At 42.3% G+C, this 20,986-nt stretch overlaps 1 protein-coding gene across 1 annotated transcript in view; it reads left to right on the top strand.

Moving 5' to 3' along the window:
* Positions 1-18,569, top strand: part of fgf11a (fibroblast growth factor 11a) — a 125,150-nt gene extending 106,581 nt beyond the window's left edge. The window contains exons 5-6 of the mRNA XM_034236229.1: positions 15,713-15,911; positions 17,436-18,569. Coding sequence (XP_034092120.1) covers positions 15,713-15,911; positions 17,436-17,578 — 342 coding nt within the window. The 3' untranslated portion in view covers positions 17,579-18,569. The remainder of the gene's footprint in view (positions 1-15,712; positions 15,912-17,435) is intronic.
* Positions 18,570-20,986: the final 2,417 nt, after the last annotated feature.

A 20,986-nucleotide genomic window follows, 5' to 3' on the forward strand; every position in this document is an offset into this window, starting at 1 on the left:
TTGGATAGTCTGGCGTGGTTTCGTTCCATTTCAAACAGCTGTTTGACGCTCGGCGTAACCTTGGCGCACTGCCACTCCAACATCCAATCCCAGACCTTGAAGATTAATCATGGGGACTGTAGTCCTAAACGATAGCTGGGGATTATGGGTAGTGTAGTGTCTTCGGCCATCCTAAACTCAAAAATGTTGACCATCACAATGATGCTCGAAATGTCCCTTATAGGCCTACGTCTGTTTCCGGTTATTTTTATTTTGAAATTCAGTTCCTGGCGGACACCAAGAAAGCCCGAGATTATGGAATTAAACCAATAAATAAAAGCAAGGATAATTGTGTGTTATTGGTGAGTAAATAACAGTGTGCTATTTTGAGAAGAATAACAAATTAGAAGGAAAAAAAGATTTAAAAAATACGAGGCTCTGAGCCCCGTTTATTTTCCTCACAGACGGCAACACTAAAGGTCTAAAATAAAGACCTAAATGAATATTTGGGATGTTCTTGCCTTTAGATTCTCCCAATAAGTCCAAGTACAGAGGGTGACTTTGCTGTGAAAAAACACATTTCCACCAAAAAAACATTAGCAACCATGAATGTGTACACATTCATGAAGTAATCTTCGTCATAACTAGCAAACTAAACATCATGTCCATGTACTGCACAAATAATCAGAAATAAAAACGAATTACTCGCATAAAATGACATCAAAACGCATTTTAATGGCCAAATGAACCTTAAAATAGGCATTTTCCACCGAGAATAACACGAAGGTCGGCCATTGTTGTTGATCAGTGGTCTGGGAGCTGTTGCAGCGTCCATAGCAACCACCTTAGCAACCATGAATGTGTACACATTCATGAAGTAATCTTCGTCATAACTAGCACACTAAACATCATGTACATGTACTGCACAAATAATCAGAAATAACAACTCATATTAATCGCATAAAATGACATCAAAACGCATTTTATTGGCCAAATGAACCTTAAAATAGGCATTTTCCACCGAGAATAACACGAAGGTCGGCCATTGTTGTTGATCACGTGGTCTGTGAAGGTCTATGGGACGCCCTGTCCGTAGAAGCCTGACGGTCAAGGGGTCCGCTGTCTGCAATGAAGGTCTATGGGACGCCCTGCCCGTAGAAGCCTGACGGGCAAGGGGTACCCTGTACGTAATATAGCGACGGGGAGGGGCCCTGACCGTCCGTCAATATGTGACGGGATGGGAGTGAGAATGTGTTGCACACACACACAGCAAACTGGCCTCAACCTCAACAAAGCTTTCATCAAAGTCTTCTAACAGTATCACCTGAGGGGACCGAGCCACACACACCTCCTCTTGCCTCCATCTCCCCTCCTCTGACCTTCCCTCAGCTGCCCATCGAATCCGCTTGTCTCTTTTTATTTGAGTCAGCACTCTTGTTTCTTTCCCTCTCCTTTCTTTCTCTCCCTCTTTTGCACTATGATCGACCCTTCTACCCCCGATCTCTCTCACACACACACACACACACACACACACACACACACACCACACACACACACACACACACACACACACACACACACACAACACACACACACACACACACACACACACACACAACACACACACACACACACACACACACACACACACACACACACACACACACACACACACACACACACACACACACACACCACACACACACACACACACACACACACACACACACACACACTGCCTTAAGGAAGGGGATGACAGGAAATGTGAAAGGTGGAGGAAGATGAAGCAGGATGAGGAAAAGCTAGTAAGTAATGCAGGTGATCTCTAGTTCCCTTTGGAAAATCCCCAAACGCATTGCGAGGGTCTGGCAGTCAAGGTGAGAAGCAGAGGACATCCACCCCCCTCCCTCTCTGCTCGTGCACCCGCCTGCACCCTCTCCAGCTGTTCCCATTACTGTGTGTGTTTTCGCCTTCACTGATTCTACTGGGTGTGTGTCAGAGGGTTGTTTCATGCATCTTGTTTATTCGCCCTTTAGTGCAGTCATATGAACATGTTTGTATGTGGACGTTTCTTCTTTCCCGTCTGCAGTGGTGAAAAGTAACTAAATATATGTACTCAAGCACTGTACTTAGAGTATTTTTCATTTTATACTACTCAATACTTCTACTCTACATTTTGGAGGCAAATATTGTACTTTTTCCTCATTACATTTGATTGTACTAGTTACTCTATAAATTCCAATTCTGACACACAACACTTTGGAAAAACTATTACAAATATTATTATTTGGAATAGATTAAACCATCCAACATCATATGTTTGTAACTATACCATGAGTGGGTTAACATAAATTAATTGGCATACATTTTGCGAAGAAGTATTTTGTTCAAAAAAGAAATATTTCAAACTGAAGATCTACTGCTTTTACTTTTAAATATTCAAATCTTTGGAGTACTTTTACTCCTAGGGTTAGGGTATTAAGTACCATTTCTTAATTGTACTTAAATACTTTCACTCGAAATTAATTATTTTTACAATGTGGTGTTAGTACTTTTACTCAGGTAAGGAATCTGAATACTTTTTCCACCTCTGCACGTGTGTGTTTTATGCTCCAGCGCTCCTCAGGGCGTCCCTGTAAATGCCAGAATCTTGGCACAGATGAGGCCCCCTCTCAGTCTGAACTGCTAAAACTTTGTTCTCTCCTCTGTCGTTCAGCAACTCATAGACACTCATGAGAGTTCACACGGGTGTGGGGGGGGGCAGGAGGTGGAAAATAGATGTAGAAACAACCTTTAAAAGCTGGCGGTTGGGTTGCTGTGAGGTCTGTTTGATTCATGGTTAGCTGGGAGAGCTGTCAGATCATTCAAAAATCCCTCTGCGGAGGAATGGAGAAATGTTCTGAGTTAAACTGGGAACATGCCGTCTTACTTTTCCAACATTGACAGAACGACAGATCCTGTGTTTAAAAGCAACAAAGTAATGTGACGTTTTGATCTTGAGTTTCACTTGGTAATGCTTTCTCTGTAGTACTCCATTCTACACAAATCACTTTGAGTGATAAAGTGGCTTCTTGACCTTGGAAACAGTAGTACAAAAATCAACCCATCTATGAATTGAGTAGCTGTTCTGGAGCGTTTTATCATTTCACATGATATTCATAAGTAGATGGAGTTTGCTCAGCCTTAAATTATCATAATTCAATTCAATCCTAAAATCAATATTTCTGGATTTAAAATGGATTTAAAGGTGGGGTAGGTAAGTTTGAGAAACCGGATCGAGATACACTTGTTGTTATATTCCATGGAATGCTCTTAACATCCCGATAGCAATGAATATCTTAAGTGATTTGACAATAAATCCATAAAAAAATGTCATCTGTGGAAGCCGTGGCGCTGTAAAAAGCACGACCAATCATTTTAGCCGGCCTGGCTAAAGTAACTGGATGGCCTACCTGCCTGTCAGCCTTCCATCTGTGCACAAACTTATCTCGTGCCCTCATTGGTCATGTGCACGTTTGTGTGTGTTGGAGGAGGGGCTTTGTAAGGAAGTGGCAGATTTTTTCCGGTTGTGTATTTTCAAATTCTAGCGCACTCGAGCTGGTTTCTCCAAAATTACCTACCCCACCTTTAATGACTCTCACTGGGTAAACCATTGACATTTGCCTCTCAACTCTGCAGCCCCTATTTTAGGGCTTTTATGCTCATTATTTTGTATTATAACACCTATATTTAATGTTTCGGTTCACTCAAGTTCTCTTCAATATCAAAAGATGGAGTTCAGTCAGCTTTAAATGTTTAAAATGCCAACTTTTCTTAACATTTTGAACAGTTATAATCAATATTTTCCTGCTAACAATTGAATAAATGGCTCTGTGCATGAGAAAGTGGTCTGTTACAGTTACACCAGATCCTTTGTTGTGCGATCAGCACAGTGTTTTTGTTTTATAACCCCCATTAGGGCTGTGCGATTATGGCAAAAATCATAATCACGATTATTTGGGTCAATAATTGATATCACGATTATTCATTGACCATTTATTGAACTTTAAAACAAATAATATTTTACCAATAAACAAGATCAACAAATGTGTTGGAGCACACTTCCAAAACCATACTAAACATATATTATTAACAGTGGCGTTTCTAGGTGTACAAAACTGGGGGGGCAGAAAGAGGTCGGGGGAGAGAGAGAGAGAGGGGGGGGGGGGGACAGAGAGAGGGAGGAGAGAGAGAGGGGGGACAGAGAGAGGGGGGGAGGAGAGAGAGAGGGGGAGTGTCAAATTACATACTGAAGACCACAGGAGCAACACTGTGAGCGCATACATTTACGTACACAGCGTGGGGATGTCATAGTAATGCACCTTCATACATGGAGTAAAGGTCACCATCACAAAGTAATTCTTAACAATAACAACAACCGTAATGCTTTAGCATTAAAACACCATAGACTGTAAATATAAGGAAAACACAGACACTCATCATCGAGGTCACAATATCAATCGATCCAGCAGAGGCAAAACACAGAAGATCAACAAAATATATGACATAAATTAACTTACCAAAGCTGAAGGCTCACTTGAAAAGAAAAGCGGCACGGCGGTCCTTCCTCTGACAGAATGTGTCTATCACTTTGGGGATGAAGTCCTGTAGTTGCTGGATCAACTGGCTTTCAATTGAAAGCATGGCCAATGCGTTAAGTCGCGGCTGTCCCATGGTGTTGCGAGTGAAAGTCTTTATCCTTTTGAGGGTGGAAAAGTTCCTCTCTGACTCGGATGTCGTCATCGGAGTTGTCACTATTATTTTGACCAAAATAACAGTCTCAGCAAACGTTTCCTCCAAGTTGTTCTCGTGAATGGATTTCAACAGAGACAGGGCAGTGTTTCCAGTGTGAAGCTCACTGTGGCGGTAGAGCGTGGTCAGCTCAGACTTCAACTTCTCCTTGTTTCCCAACGCAGGCCACAGTTTCACGGCGCAGTCAAGCTCAGGTGTAGGAAATGACAGGACATGCTGTGGGAAGAATGAGCTGTCAACAGGCTTTGCAGCGATCAAATGGTCACTCTGTGAGAACCTCTGTTCCACCTGTGAGATGACTGTGTCACAAGCCTCCTTCATCACCGGCGCTGTGCTGCTGACTCGTCGGCCTGGCTCGTCTGTTCCATCATGAGCAGTGGCGGCCAATGCATCAGTTTTCTGCCTCATTTTCTGAACATTTTCCTTTAAACGGCAGAGCGCGCTGTTGATCCCAGGTGCATCGATGCTTCGTTTTTGCAGAGTGTTGTATAGAACATCCACTTCTGGCATAAGCAACGAAAAAAACTCCAGGAGCTGCATAAATGCTCGGTCCCGCAGTTTCTTTGACAGGCCGTATGCCTCACTTATGGTGACCGCATCCCATCCTGGTTGTGCGCGTATATGCTTCATACACTGAAGTAGTGCATCTCGGGTCTCCCAAACCGCGTTCACAGTTCTGCTTTTAAAGTTCCATCTCACAGCCGGTGGCCGTGGGATGCGTCTCTGTGTTGCCTCTGCAAGAGCTGCAACACGTTTTGGAGCACCGGAGAAAAAAGTGGAAAAAGCAGTTAGATCTGCAAAAAACACCTTCAGGATGCTCATCCTTGCTGAACACAGTTGCTGCAGGGTCAGGTTCAGTTGGTGGGCGTAGCAGTGAACAAACTGAGCGTTTGGGTACGTCTCCTTCATCACCGTCTGTACCCCGCGCACGTTACCGCTCATGACGGCCGCCCCGTCATAGGTCTGAGCGATTAGCTTTTCTTTCAGCTTCAGGGGTTCCAGAACAGCCTTGATGCTGTTAGAGAGACCTACACCAGTTTTGTCCTTTACTTCCACAAACTCCAAAAAACGCTCTGTAACTGTGAGGTCAGGCATAATGTATCGCAGCACAATCACCATTTGCGATTTACAGGAGACATCGGTTGTCTCGTCGGCCTGAACGGCAACAAATGATGTGTTGTCCACTTGCTTGGCTATTTCCTCCCTGTACACATCATACATGCAGTCCAAGAGTTCATTCTGTATGGTGCTTGATGTCCCTTTGAAAACAAGCTGAGCTTCGTAGTGCCGTTGAAGCCTGGAATCGCCCTCACACATTATCTCGAAAATTGACCTGAATATCCCTGGATTCAGAGAGTCCGCCGACTCGTTGTGGCCCCGCAGTGCTGTCTCACATTTCCCACACAGTTTAATACAGGTGATGATCCGACCAAGCACGTACCTGTTTTCTTCCACCTTCCTATTATGAGAATCAATGCCGCGTCTGTAGGCGCTGTCAATCTGAGCTGCAACATTCACCCTTCCAAGTAATCCCAATTTTACGGCATTTTCCAAATGACTGTTGCTGCTCTCATGCTTCATTGTCCTCTCCGAAAGATGCTTTAAGTCCTTGTAACCTGTAACCTTGATCTTCACCAAAAAGCAGGCAAGGAAAGCAAAAGAGGGAATTCTTCTGGATGCTCGCCGTTAGCCATTTCTTTTTAGCAAACCACTCAGCGTTAAACCCACGTTTAACTTTGCCCGCAGTCTGGACCATTTGGAAATCCGGTGGATGGTGGGCACCGAGGCGCTTTACCTCCAGTTTCTCTCCGAGACTAAGTGTCTCAAATGTGTGCTCCAGTAAATGGTCAACTTCATTCATTTTCTTTCAGTTTTTTACATCTTTTAATCGCTGGTGATGTTAGCTATATGCTGCTCTCTCGTCTCCTCTTCAAACTACACGTGACGTTTCGCAGCACTGCACACGTGAGTACTTACAGCCAATCAATTCTGAATTATGTGAGATGACGTATGGTGGGGATGGGAGCACTATGCCCCTACGGTCATTATTTTTTTGCCACACACATTAAATAGAAAAATACTCTGAGCATGCGCAGTGTAGTTTTTACAATCACCATTCACTTAGACTGTGAGAGGGAGGGGCAGGGTCGGGTTTTGTCCCACATGGCTCTAAACAGCTCAAAACGGCACTCTAGACACTAATTAGAAGAACACAGACTAAAACAGAAATGTACAGACGAATCAGATTATTAAACATGACCTTAAAATATATTTTATATGTTTTTTTATTTATTTTTTAGTATTTTTTTGTAATCATTATTTGTAATACTTTCTTCTGACACTAGGTGGGGCTGTGCCCCACCTGCCCCTAATGACCCGCCGCCACTGATTATTAATATGATAAATAAAAATAAATTAGACCAAAATAAATTAAATCCAATATGTTGCAGTGCACTGTCACAACCTACTGAAAACTCCTTAACATAGCCAACATTTTGGTAAAACATATTCATTATTCCACTCAGTTAAACGTTGAAGGCTGGCCAACCGTCATGGTCCAGAAGTAACAGGAAATAAATGTTGAACTACAATTTAAGACCAAATAAAAATGTTTGGGCCACCATGTCAAATGCTGGTAGGACTGCTCAAGTCATCTCTTAAAGATTTTTTGCAAGAAACAACAGCCTGTTTACATGGTCTGGTTTCAGAGATGAGCGCAGGCAGGTGACAATATTGCCACCTGTACTGAAGACCCTCAGCCACGCCCCGACACATGGGGTGACGCCGACCAATCACAAAGCTTTGATGCGTTCAAGTGCATTATTCTGGCACAGGAAGATTATGTTACAGGACATTAACGATAAAACAGAATATTGTTGTTCTATTTTTAGACACATCTTGCGATCGACTGGTTGGGCACCCCTGGGCTAGACCATAGGTCCGTTGTGGTCGCAAAGTAGTCAGCTGAAGCCACATCTCTCAACTTCCCCACGGCATTTGTCACATAGCGCAGGCAGCGCAGACCTGCTGAAATAATACCGAGACGGCATCGCGTAACGCTTGTCCAACGTGTTGACAAGTTGCTTAAAGCCCTGGTTGCTAACAGTGCTATCTGGGCACATATCTTTAGCGATGTGGAATGTAATGGCAAAGTACTTGCAAATAGTAGAAATAGTTTTACCCTTCTTTTTAACGAGTTGCTGCTCTTGTTCTGACATCTTCGCTCGCGCTGAACACTCACAACACATGTCACTCCCACGTGGCCGAGTGGGCTTTTAGGGAGGGGCGAAGCGCACCCAGCAAAATAATCGTATTTTGTCAATTATGCTGTTTTCATAATCGTCGCAAGCCATAATCGTAATCGCGATTAAAATACGATTAATTGCACAGCCCTAACCCCCATATTTAAATTGATTTCATTTTCGCTGTCATCGGCATCAGTTTCAGAAGCAAGCAGCAGTTTTTCAGCAAAGAAAAGCTCTAAAAAACAACTGAACACTTCCTGTCCAGCACCAAAGACAAACAAATGAGTAATTATCTGGTGAACAACAAACAGTTTATTCGCCATCTTTTGCACTTCTTGTAGGCAGTCTCACAGTGATACAGCAGACTCACACGCCTACAGGGAGGATGACACATTGTTTTATTTTTCAGACAGAACATTTCCTCCAGCAGCTCTGCTTACAAGCTGAACAAGTCAGCCAGAAAAATTCAAACTCAAGCGAGCAGACTGTTTAGGTTTTTCTTGTCTAAGTGCTGAGTGATGGTTTCTACAAAGCATTTCAAAGAGCAGTGCTGATAATAACACTCCAGATAATGCCAGCGGGGCTACATGTTGTGCATAAATTAATAAAGCTCCTGTGATGCTTCCTCAGCTGTTTGTCCTCAATTAAAGTTGTTTTTTCTCCTGCTCATTTGTTCAGATCGTAATCAGCATGGCTGGTAAACAAGCTTTTGTAAGGCTAACCTTGCCCTGTGTGCTTTTAGTGCTGATTCTTATCCCTCTGACAAGAGTTGCATCTGCAGTTAAATATTTCATCATTCTTCCTGCAGGGACAATAACGTCCCACTTTATTTCACTATTATCCTCAGCCAAATATCCTGTATTCCCTCTGCTTTACATTCTGCTTCAAGCTTAATTAGACTAACATTACACACAAAGTAACACTCGCAGCTGTAGCATAACATCAAAACACTGTTATTTTATATCTTCAGATGTTGTCAATGTATGATGATGGTTTTTTTAGGGCCATAAAAGATGATTTCTGGTTGGAAATCCTACTGAGAAGTGCTTTTTAAATTGAGAAAACACCTCAATTCATGATCAATCCAATACAGTTTTAAGCTGTTCCATGAAATTTCCCCTCAGGATATTTTACTGACGGTTTAATTTGTTTGTTGGATAGTGAGATGAACAGACAGGGAGGCTGAATATGTTGACTGATTGGTTGTGAATCTAACTTGACCTTATGACCTTTATCATGACATGACCCTTATTCTCATGCAACAAAGACATACAACTGCTTGTAATTTTTTTTTAAATGTATTTGGCTTAAAAAAGTGACTAACATTTAACACAGGGATACCAAGAAGTATTCAAAAATAGAATGTGCATTGCAGTTTGAATTTCCAATAAGATAAGATGGTACTTTATTGTTTTTTTACAATACTTGATCTTAGTATTTTGTTGATATATTTCCCAAGCTTCTCAGGTTTTGAACCAATCCCACGCAAACCAATGAAGTTGAGCATGCTGGATTATATTTTGTACACTTGTTAAAACCTGTAACAAAAGGTTTTTACGGTTTCATGGTCAGCATCCAAAGAGCTCTTGGACATTTTGATGGCCTACTTTATTTTGTAACTGGTCTACCCATATTTATTTTCAGTTGTATCCCTAACCCTAACCCAACATCTTGAAATCATATTTTATGTAAATTGGAAACTAAATTGGCATTACATTTGATGAAGGATGCATAATAATTTGACGTTAGATTTGAATCACAAAGATTAGCTTACTTGAACTTGACTCAACTGGTTGGTCTTGACAATGAACTCCTACATCCTACATTGTGACTTGACTTCATAATACTCACATTGTCCTGCGCTTATCGGCTGATATATATATATCAATCTGATCCATCATAAACATTGACACTAGCCAACAAAAGCCCATTGGACTTGAACGAGGCCATCCATTCTCCCAGTGTTCATTCGGTGCTGTAACAGCTGTGACAGGAATAGGCCGGTATTGATCAGCTGTTCACACAAACATCATTCATCAGGCTGTAAAAATATGGCACATCTTGTGTATTTCCCACATGTGAGCAAACTCATACGCCTGCTTTATCAGCGTCGTGAAATACATTCGTCCTCTGGGATGCGGTCGATAAGCGTCTGCGATTTAAAGCCCCAAGATTAACCTGCGGTTGCCCGATCGCCGCTTGTAATCGTTTCAAGTTCTTCACGCTCGGTTATGTCGCCACATTGTGGGTCCGATCAAAGCCTAATCCGGGTTTTTCTTCTGGACTAATGCCTATTGACTTTTCACAGAGGTCTTACATTGAATCAATTCCCCAGTTAAGCACACGAGAGGCTCAATAGTTAATGGCAACCTGCGGAATAATGTCTTTAGGTGTCAACGGATGGAAATGAGATGAGTGTGTCATTACTGGGGAATAATCCCACTACACTTTCTCCGTCCTCACGTGTAATAGTTTCATCTCGTCCCCTCTTTTCCTGCTCCCTGTCTTTTGTTCTGCTGGGTTGAGTGATGAGGGAGGCGACCGGTCCATCCGTCACTGTTGATGTTGTGTGTGTGTGTGTGTGTACGTATGCATGTCATCTGGCGCCGGGTGGCCTCCCGCTGATGTAAGAGGGATCCGTCATGTCTCGCTGTCACAACAGCAGACACGCATGAGTGAACGTGTACACACACACACACACACACACATCCATACATGTATACATCACTTCAGGGGATATTACATTGACTTACATGCATTTCCTGGAGACTTATCCTAACCTTAACCAACACATGCCTAACCCTTACCCTAACCCTAAACCTAACCAAGTCTTCACCCTAAAAGTAATGATTTCCCTTATGGGGACCTCCAATTTGTCCCCATAAGGGAGGCGAGTCCCCACACGTGACTGTGTAAACAGATTTAGGTCCTCACAAGTATAGTAATACTAGGCCACACACACACACACACACACACACACAATGCAGTTGTCTCCTCTGATGTGTGTGTAACAGAGTATTTCAGCGGATGTTCATGGATAATTTTTACTGAATTGATCTGATTAATAAGTGGGTTTTGTCTTTCTGTCTTTATTCCATACATGTTGTGTAATCAGTGTACATTTCAACTGATTTTTAGGCCCTGAAACTTTGCAAAGCTGTGATATCAACTTCCATAATTTCTTTTATATCCATGTCTCTTCTTCCTACATCGTGTTAAGCACCATGATGGCTCATTTCAGCGAATCCTGCTAGAAATATAAAAAGACCATTGGTGCATAAATAGCAGCACAGAGAGGAATCCTCGTGTGTACCTGCCCCTCGAGTGGTTTTCAGCGGGTTAAAAGAGGCCCTTTGGGACGAGCTGAGCATTATGGAGTGGCAAGTAGACAAGTTAATTTTGGAGCATCAACACAAGCAGGAAGTGTGACAGTATGTGTTTGGAGCATCCCTGCTGAACACAAGAGGGAACTGCAGCACTTATTTGTCTTTGAGATGATTACAAGTTCTATCTCACACAGGCTCCGCCCTCTATTGGACTCTATGGGTACTACCAGGGGTTAAATTGGGATTTGATATGTGGGGGGGCTCTGTGTGGAGGTGCGAGGGGGGTTCTCGAGGATCTCATTAATTGACCTTAAGGGCTATACTGTATAAGAGGCCCTAAAGCAACTGCTCCATTATCTGTATCAAATGCACACATTGATGCCATCAAAGGACACAATAAAAATAGAAAGTATTACATATAAACTAGAATTAATTTACATCTTGAATTATTAATATGTACACAAAAAAATGTTTACAAATATCCAACCTTCAAATTGCTTTTTTAAATCAACACTGCTCTGCACACTTGCTAAAGAATGTTTGTGTGGAAATCTCAGTTCATTTGTAGGCTGCGCAAGTATGGCCAAAAGTATGTGAGTAAATCTCACTGTAAACTATTTAATCATCACCAAATTCTATGATATTATGACCTCAGCTTTATGCACACACATACATTTTGCATGGTTTAAGAAACGGCTCTGTGTTACAGGACGGGTCGGGGGTGGTTGGCGGAACCGCTGCAGATTCTCTGCACGGTCCGGCGGCTGGTGCTGCAGCTCCTGATTGGAGCAGAGACACACGTTCACTAAGCTGAAAAACTATATTCAGTCACAGAGATCTGCTATTTTAAAGTAAAGTTAACACATATCGAACCTTAAATATAGTCTATATTAAGAACGAAAAAAGTTTTAACATATAGTTTTTTGTACAAATGTGCAAGGGTGATGACGTCAGAGCATCGTCCTATGTGCCAGGGCTGAGCCCCGGACAAATGTAACCCCTGGATACTACTCTTCATCAATGATACGCGTTCACACACTGAATTTGCATAATCGTAGCCGGCCAATCAGGGCGAGCCTACCTGAATGTGCGCGCAGGCCTCACAGTATATAAGGCAGCTACACTTCCTGCAAAAAAGTTACACATGTTAAACAATTACAGGAACTGGTGCAGCCGGGCGATTGGTTCATAACCATCGACCTGAAGGACTCTTACTTTCATGTCGAAATTGCTCCCAAACACAGGTAGTGTTTGCGTGTTGCCTTCCAGGGGATAGCCTGTGAGTACAATAGACTACCGTTTGGGTTTAGACTCTCTGTCCCCACGCACGTTCAGTGTACGCCAACATACATACATCAACCTTCTCGGGCTACAGGCAGTAGTACTGGTCCTACAGCACTTCAAACCCTTACTACAGGGAAAACATGTGCTGGTGAGGAGCAATAACCGCACCACAGTGGCTTACATCAACAGGCAGGGAGGAGTCAGCTCTGACGCCTTGTTGAGCGCAGCGGAGAGGCTGTGGTTATGGGCCTCAGAGAATGTTTTTATCTCTAAAGGCCCTCCACATTCCGGGACTGGAGAACAGGGAGGCCGGCCTCATGTCAAGAGGCGGGGCCCCTGCCAGACGAATGGTGGTTCTCCCTGGCTCGGCAGGACAATCCACCCTTGGGGGTGGACACGTTTGCACACGAGCCATGGCCAAGAAAGCTGTTCTACGCCTTTCCACCGCTGCGTCTCATTCCCCCACTCCTGGAGAGGGGAGACGAGAACAGTTGTCGGTCATTCTGGTAGCCCCAGGTCGCTGCTCGGCACCGTGGTACACAGAAGTGACACAGATGATGGTGGGCCAGCCCTGGACAGTTGCTGTCTCAGGAAGCGGGTGCAATAGGGGCGGGTGCAATAGGGGCGTTACCCAATCTGGGCCAACCTCTCCAGGCTTGACTCCTGAGAGGGACAGGCTGAGAAGGGGTGGACTGTCTGACAATGTTATACAGACTATCCAGGCAACAAGGGCGTGATCCACCACAGCCTGTTACAGGACGGAGTGGTTTGGATTCCAACGTTGGTGCGAGGAAGAGAGTCTAAAGCCTCTGTCTGGTACATTGGGCTCTATTCTATCCTATTTACATGCTCTACGCCTTTCCACCGCTGCGTGTCATTCCCCCACTCCTGGAGGGTGTGAGACGAGAACAGTTGTCGCTCATTCTGAATCATCTTCATTCCAGTGTGTAAGGAAGCTTTTTTCTCACTTTGTTTTTTAGAGAGTAAATCACAATGTAAAATCAGCCTGAAGTGCAGTCAGAGTAAGCACTGCAGACAGATGTGCATATGTCCCCTGTGTCTCTGCTGGGTGAATAATGTGTCTCTGTAAATGACTATTTAATAGTGTGTTATCCTATAAAGCATCATCGCTGATGGCACCCCGAGTGTGTGTGACTAAGTACAAGTGGTTGGAGTCTGGCCGGGACAAAAGTTGACTGACGGAAACTTCACGAAGAGAAAAAAGTGTTTCACGTATTGAAATAAAAATGAAATAGTTGGATCATTCTTCTGACAAATAAGTTTTCTCATGCAATCAAGCGTGTGAGCCAGGAAGTCTTTGTGTTTCCCTGCAGGGGGACTCTGCCGGTGTATCGCCACACTGAGTTAAAAATCTATTAAATAGTAAAGGTTTATTTTTCAAGGGGAAATCTAAAATGTATGATTCACTGAAAACAGATTCTTGCCCATTTTTGCTGCTCAGCCTATGATGTTTACTGACTGGAGGTCATATTTTACAATGGAGAAATAAAGAAGTATGAAAAGTGATGCATAGAAGGAAATTGTCAGCCATCTTTTTAGAGGGCAACAGCATTGGATAGAGACACTTGTAAAAAAGGGAACATTACTTATTGCTGACACTTATACCTCTACAATAACAGACAGTATATACTCTAAAAGAGGATATGGATTAGAATGAATTGTATCGCTAACAGATAACTATCATTATGTAGGTTCATGTAAAGTGACACTGCAAAAACACTACAAGTGGTCATTTTAATGTGAGCTGGAAAATGTGGTTAATTTTGTTCTCCAATATTTACGAAAAAAAAGTATAACAAGCATCAAACAAACATTTTTAAGTAAAGTATCTTAACATTCTACTTCAGTTATATGTGGGCTCCTTAGGTATCTACAGCACGTAGGCTGTAAATGGACGCAAAATGTCACGATATATGGACTATTCTCAGAGGAAACATCATTAATGGCCTCCTAAAGTTTTATCTTCAATCACAAAGTCAGCGTTTGCCTGGGGTTGGAAAATCCAGCCTCTATATTTCCTCTGTTGGATCGAAAATACCTCTTTTGCAGTAGCTTGGTCATGGGTTGGTAATGATACAGGCTTCATTTAGACCATATCTGGAAAATTCCCTATAACTCATAATCAAATAATGAACTTGAGCCTGTTTTTGGTTGTGTGTGTGCTGGTGATCAGGTGTTACCAAAAGAAGATGAGATGCAACACACACACGGTTAATAACAGCGATCTGATTACACCTTCCAAGATGCTCCAGACCTTTGGATTTGGCTCTGTTCTATTAGAGCTCAGTTAATGGGTGGCTGAGGAAAGGAATGGCCGCCTAAGTGAATGGATGTGTAATTATGAAATGGGTGATACACTCAATGTAATTAGCTTGTTTATGTGCGGTACAATGGATATAGGCAGACGTTAGGGCCCTGCAGTGGCCGACGAGTACAGAGAGAGAGAGGAGGAGTGAGGGATGAATGAGTGTGAGAGAGAGAGAGAGAGCAAAGTCCTTATTCAGGCCTTTTCTGCTCACCCGTCACATCAAGGCTCCAAATCAATCCTGCAAATTGGTTTGTTCCTTCAACAAGGTTACCAAATGATGAAAGGATGGGGGGAATGAAGTGCAGAATATGAGAGAGGGGGAATATGTGAGGGCTGTAACGAGAGGGAGATAGAGGGATGAGGGTGGGGGATGTCCCGGTGTTGACGTATCGTCTAATGCAGAGCTTTCTGTGTGTGTGTGTGTGTGTGTGTGCTGAAGGCCGACAGTTTACTACAGAGGGGGGTGAAGGATCCCGTGATTGTTTGTTACATGTAAACCGAATCGGCTGAGTTATGACATCCCGGCTCACACACCGCCCTGGTCATGTGGCAAATAGGTGTGTGTGTGTGTTGTTGATGCAACCACAGACGCTCCTGTAACTCTGTCACGATGAAATGCGGGGCCCCTTTCCCCTCATTCCCAGCTGAGTTCAGTGGAATTGCAGAGTAAATATATAAATAATAGAAGCGATAAAAAATGCCAGATGTTTTTTTTTTTCTCTGACCTGAAGCTTTTGTTTTCTGTGTGTGTCTTTCAGGAAAAGTTCACGCCGGAGTGTAAGTTTAAGGAGAGTGTGTTTGAGAACTACTACGTCACCTACTCATCCATCCTGTACAGACAGACCCAGTCAGGACGGGCGTGGTACATCGGCATCAACCGAGATGGACAGGTCATGAAAGGGAACCGTGTCAAGAAGACAAAGGGGGCTGCGCACTTCCTGCCTAAACTCATTGAAGGTACAACAGATTCATATAACTTACAATACTCTTAATGCTCTTATGTTGCCACAAGAGATGGACTGGTCAAACAAAATGAATTTTGGCAAATTTGGAGAAGCAAGGCTGACTAGTGGATTCAAAATAAAAATAAATTGAAAAGTAAGGGGATGCCAATGAAGGGGGTTTCTAAAAACCTTCTACTTCGAGGTAGTGAAAAGTTGTTTTTTCACCCCAGCTATGTTTCAGAATGCTCAAAATCAGCCTTAATCAGAAAAGTTCAAACAGCAGCAGAGTTTCTGGGTGAATTATCTGCAACATTTTGGCATTACATTTCAATGGCCTGTAATGTAAATTCCCTAGCTGAGCTCCCCTCTTTGGTATTTTTCCTGTTGTAACGGGGTCAGATCCTGGTGCTATCTACTAGTGCAGGACCTCTGGCCTTTCCAACTGGAAATAATATTGATTCTGTTAAATGCTATAACTCTTTATAAATAACACAACTTTGGTTTAAGCTTGAATATTTGTTATGTGTGGAATTTCCACCACAAGGGAAATGCACCAAGCTGCTCTCAATTCTTGATTAGGAGCCATCTCCACAACCTGTGCAATAGGTGATCTGAATTACCATCCAATATACTCAGGGGAATTGTTCAATTTAGCTAAAATAATTGTTAAAAGTCACATCAAGTACCAAAGAATGCACTGCCACTTTATGCAAAGCTATTTGATGTGATTGCTCATTTAAATATTAAATTGATATTTCAAATAAAAGTTTGGAAATCTATTTAGTTTTAGGTTCTCTGCCCTTTACTATTTTCCCCCCACTCCCTCTGTATCTATATGAAGCATGACCTTTTATATATAAGGTCATGTAAAGTGTCAAACAACAATGTACAACTGAAGATGAATAGCCTTTGACCGACTTCCGGTTTCCTTGTATCAAAGTCTTTTTTTTTAGAACGGGTTTGATGTTAGATACCTGAATTAAGGTTTGGCTTTTTTTTTACATTTTGTTCCATGACATAAAATAATAATAATAATAATAATAATAACTTGAATTTATATAGCGCCTTTCATAACCTCAAGGTCGAATGTAAAAATCCATCAGTTATCACCCCTACCTTGCATGCCTGAAGCTTCTATGTGTTGTGAAATGGCGGATGCAAACAAGCAACTACTTAAATCTACTAAACATCACAACGCCAACATTAGCCGCCTTTATCTTAGCAGTGGTGTCATTTGACCAGGATGTAGTTCATTTATAGCCTAACAATAGCTTTTCACTTCTGGCAATTCAATTTGTGCCACAAAATCATAAAGTGCTGTTATATGTGAAGAAAACATGCAAGCATCATAAACGTTTGTTTATTCCGAAGTCAAATGGAAAAATGATATTGCTTTTTGTTGAGGGAGCTCTTGAGATGCTAATTTCCTGGTCCACCTACAAAAATATTATGCACCAAAACACAAAGTGAAGTCTTTCATTTATACTTTCACTTGTCTCTTCCCAGTTTTAACTAATTCAACCCTCTCCCTCCACAGTGGCCATGTACCGGGAGCCCTCTCTACACGACGTTGTGGAGCAGAGTCCGCCCAGGAAAACGCAGAAGACCTCCAGTGACTCGCCAGTGCTCCAGAACGGCAAGAAGGACCCTAAATCCAAAACCAAAACCTCCACCTCCTAGCGCTTAAAGACAAGGTGGGAGGAGGGGTGGAGGACACGGGGCACTTGGCACCAGCGGACACCTGAACAGGGTTGTTAGGGCTACGCCCAATGTGCAACACTGACCCAACATGAACTCTACGTACCCACAATGCACTGGTGTAAAGTTGGAGAAACAAGTGGCAAATGGGGAGCCCCTTTTACATTCACAGACCCCCCCACCCACCAACACCAGCCCTCCACCTTCTTATTATCAAAGCCTGGGATATAAAAGCAATAACTCCACGAAGAGGTGAACATCATCATATAGCATGTCACCACTGCGTGTTAAACTTAAATCCCACACCGCCATCATCAGCAACATGCTTCGAGTCAACCAATATTTGAACAAAGTCTTCCTGGTTCTACCACAACGGGTGCAACAGTCAAAACGGTCCCTCAAACTTACTTTGTAAACGGGTTTTCATTTCCCTACAGGGTTCCATGCTAATGTTAGCTTGACGCAGAGCCATGCTAATGCAAGTCTGTCACAGAGACCCTTGCAGACTTTTTGTTCCGCAGCCATCTGCTCAGTCCACTTCTTCCGTGTGTGTCAGCGATCTTTGTGAGATGGGCCCTGATACTTGTCAACCTCATTCTGTTTGTGTGGCTGTGTGTGTGGCTGTGTGTGTGTGTTCCTTTCATCTACCTTTCACCTTTAACGCGATTTGATTAGTTTGTGACATGGACTCAATTTTCCACTCGGCCGCACAAGAAAACCCCTCCCGTCCTCCCTGGCTCTGTTAATGGAGTCTGGGGCTGATCAGAATCTTTTCGACCCTTAAACGAGGGGCCAAGAGCTCCCTCGACACACTGCATAACCAACCACACACACGTATTATTACACTGGCATATACACACATGCAGAAGTGTGCGTATTCTGTACACATCCTGATATACATGAGCAACGACATCAGAAAAATAATCTCACGTTTTAACACTCTTAACACCACAACATGTATTAACACACACATGCTGACTTGGTGGGGGATGTGTGTGCGGGGGTGGGGGGGGCATGATGAGGATATCAGCAGGTTAGTGATGGAGCCTGACTGTGTAGCTTGTGATTGCACTGCGATAGCTTTTCTCGTTGTGGCTGGCCATGCATTGCACATAACCCTTGAGGCCCGAATAGTATCTTGGGATCCTCTATCACTCAATTTGGTATTCTTCCCAAATAAATACAACAATGTTTTTGTTTTCAATTCTTGCATCCAAATTGTGAAATAACATTATGATAAAAAAAAGAAAATGTTGTGTTCAAGTATTTTAAAGGGCCACCCCACCTATGTTGAAGTCACGGAGAGCCTTTTCAAGCCTATGCAAACATTTGTTTAGTGTCTTCTGGGGCTGTATGGGAGCTTTGTCAATTCTGAGAAAATACTAGATTGAGTAATCTAAAGCCATTTTCTCAAATAACCTCCAAACAATGTCTGGAATACCAAGTCAATACAATAGGTAGACATTTCTATTTGCGTCTTTGCTGTCCTCGATAGAAAATTCCTCAACATGCCCACTGGCTTGTCCTTAAGGCTCATTATTATGAGTGGCTCTGTTCATGCTTGGGTTTACATTAATCGAACTGCAAGCAATGGGAATCCACCACCACATTTTTGGTTGGACATTCTGCTCTGTTATGCTAGTCGCGGCTAATGTAACCTCAAGCGACTATAGGCCAAGGAGCTTGGGAAGAAGGTCAAGTAAGGTCTCTTCATATTGACTCAAGATTTGTTTTCACTTTTAAAAAAACTAGTTTTCAACCCCAATTTCCGACACCTCCTTGTGTCCAATCACTTTAGGCAATGTATCAGATTTCACTAAGTTCCTTCAGCAGGTCCAAAATGTATTATTCAACTTTTTACATTTGTAGAAGTTGCCGTTTAAAAATATCATATTAGAAATTAGATAAAAACTAAACCCAAATCAAGCCCAAAGCTTTATGCAATACAGTTTTCCATGTTGGGAAGCAAAACAAAAAAGAAAACGTATGACAAGACCAACACTTTGCTTTATGGGAGTGCACTACTAAATCACCAGTGGCCCTTTAAGCCCTTATTTACACATGAATTAGTCAATCTAAAACCTCCTTGCTGACAAGTAACAACACAATGCTAAACATTAATCACTTGGTCGCTCAGTTTTTTTAATCTGTTTTTGAAATGTTATGATGCAATGGAATTCAAGCCTTCATCACTAGACATTTCAAGTCATACGATTGAATGAATACATTATGATTACTATGACTGTTTTGTTAGGGGGATTTAGGAAACCAAAGTCATATACAAATATTAAAATGGATGGCTGTAGAGGACAGGAAAATATAGTTTCCTGGTAAAGAAACAAACCATTTGAAAAGATATGACAATGCTCGCTCAGGAGACATTGTCTTGAGTCTTTCCATTTGTTCTCTCCATTCAACATGAAAAGCAATACTTTTTCATATCGAATGTGTTGGTGCAATATGCCTGGCAGGGTAATTGTTTCTGCCTAATGTTTATGTATTGAAGGAAAAGAGGGAGTCCTGTGTTTTCAGGAGGCCGGAATAGATTCACGAGAGTGGGTCCAACAAAGGAGAGGAAAAGAGGTTATTAAGTGGACAGTGTTCTCTGGACTCACACATAGTCACACACACATCTTATTTCATGCATAACACTCAGCTCCCCTTTAACCTGCTGTTGTAAATAATGATAGCTGATAACCCGTGCAAGATAGAGGCGAGCTGCTGAGCTAAATAATGTGGGCAAACTTTACCTTTGTTTCTCTAGGTAAAAGGAAACAGAGAGAGTTTACTGAAGGAGAATAAAAGGTTCAAGAGGGAAGACTAACGGAGAATAACTGATTCCACAAACAATCTATAGGAAGGACTTGTTGGGAACAAAGCTATTACTATTATTTTTATTTATTTATTACAACTACTTTTAAAACCTCACTCACTGAAGACCTTAATTAGACTGTTAAATGGACCCTCAGGCTAATGTGTCCGACCAGTGGATCGCTAAATCCAGAGCACGAGTACTATTCACAAAGTAATTACACAAATGTTTAATTAAATGAAACTCCTGCCAACTAGATTGGAAAAAAGACTTAGTGGGACTTCATAGAGGAATACACTTAGATGAGAGGGTAGGAGGAATTCTGCAAAGCCATGACTTCTGTTACAACTTCTATGTTAAGGGCTGGGAAATCTATGTTGCAATATTTTCTTATGTATATGTCATGTTTGCTGTTTTCAGACTTTGTATCAAAAAGAAAATAGCTCTAGAGGAGAGTTAAGGGCTAATATGTTAGTGCAAGCTCATAATGACTGAGGAAATAGTAAATAAATAAGAATATTTGCCAGATAAAGTGTGATAAGCAATGCATCAATCATGCACACAAACCGGCATTTGAC

The sequence above is a fragment of the Gymnodraco acuticeps genome, unplaced genomic scaffold, assembly GCF_902827175.1.
Source record: "Gymnodraco acuticeps unplaced genomic scaffold, fGymAcu1.1, whole genome shotgun sequence".
In the NCBI taxonomy this organism is placed as follows: Eukaryota; Metazoa; Chordata; class Actinopteri; order Perciformes; family Bathydraconidae; genus Gymnodraco; species Gymnodraco acuticeps.